Source organism: Acanthisitta chloris, unplaced genomic scaffold, assembly GCF_000695815.1.
Source record: "Acanthisitta chloris isolate BGI_N310 unplaced genomic scaffold, ASM69581v1 scaffold12191, whole genome shotgun sequence".
NCBI lineage: Eukaryota > Metazoa > Chordata > Aves > Passeriformes > Acanthisittidae > Acanthisitta > Acanthisitta chloris.
Genome location: NW_008654376.1, coordinates 3,970 through 4,221, shown reverse-complemented (window position 1 = coordinate 4,221; position 252 = coordinate 3,970). Strand labels below are relative to the sequence as shown.

Below are 252 nucleotides of genomic sequence, written 5' to 3'. Positions count from 1 at the left end.
TCCTGCCCCATCACCCAACCACATCCTCTACCTGGTGAAGTAGGTGGTGGCATCAGCATCAGAGTCCTGTGGTCTCAAGGCATCGTAGACATACTTGAGGTCCTCCAGGTCGGAAAGCTCAGGGATGCCACAGGACAGCATCTGGGGGGGGGCAAGGCAGGGGTGAGGACAGGCAGTGGGGGGACCCCTGTGCCGTGCCTGGTGGGATGTGTGTGGCCCCCCCAGGGTGGTCCCTCAGGTCTCACCAGCCCT

The 252-nt window shown here is 62.7% G+C and overlaps 1 protein-coding gene across 1 annotated transcript in view; it reads right to left on the bottom strand.

Moving 5' to 3' along the window:
* Positions 1 to 252, bottom strand: part of LOC103810588 (phosphatidylinositol 4-phosphate 3-kinase C2 domain-containing subunit beta-like) — a gene marked incomplete at both ends in the record, with an annotated part of 4,823 nt that overhangs the window by 609 nt on the left and 3,962 nt on the right. Inside the window, one exon of the mRNA XM_009083495.1 lies at positions 32 to 141. Within this exon, the coding sequence (XP_009081743.1) occupies positions 32 to 141 (110 nt within the window). The remainder of the gene's footprint in view (positions 1 to 31; positions 142 to 252) is intronic.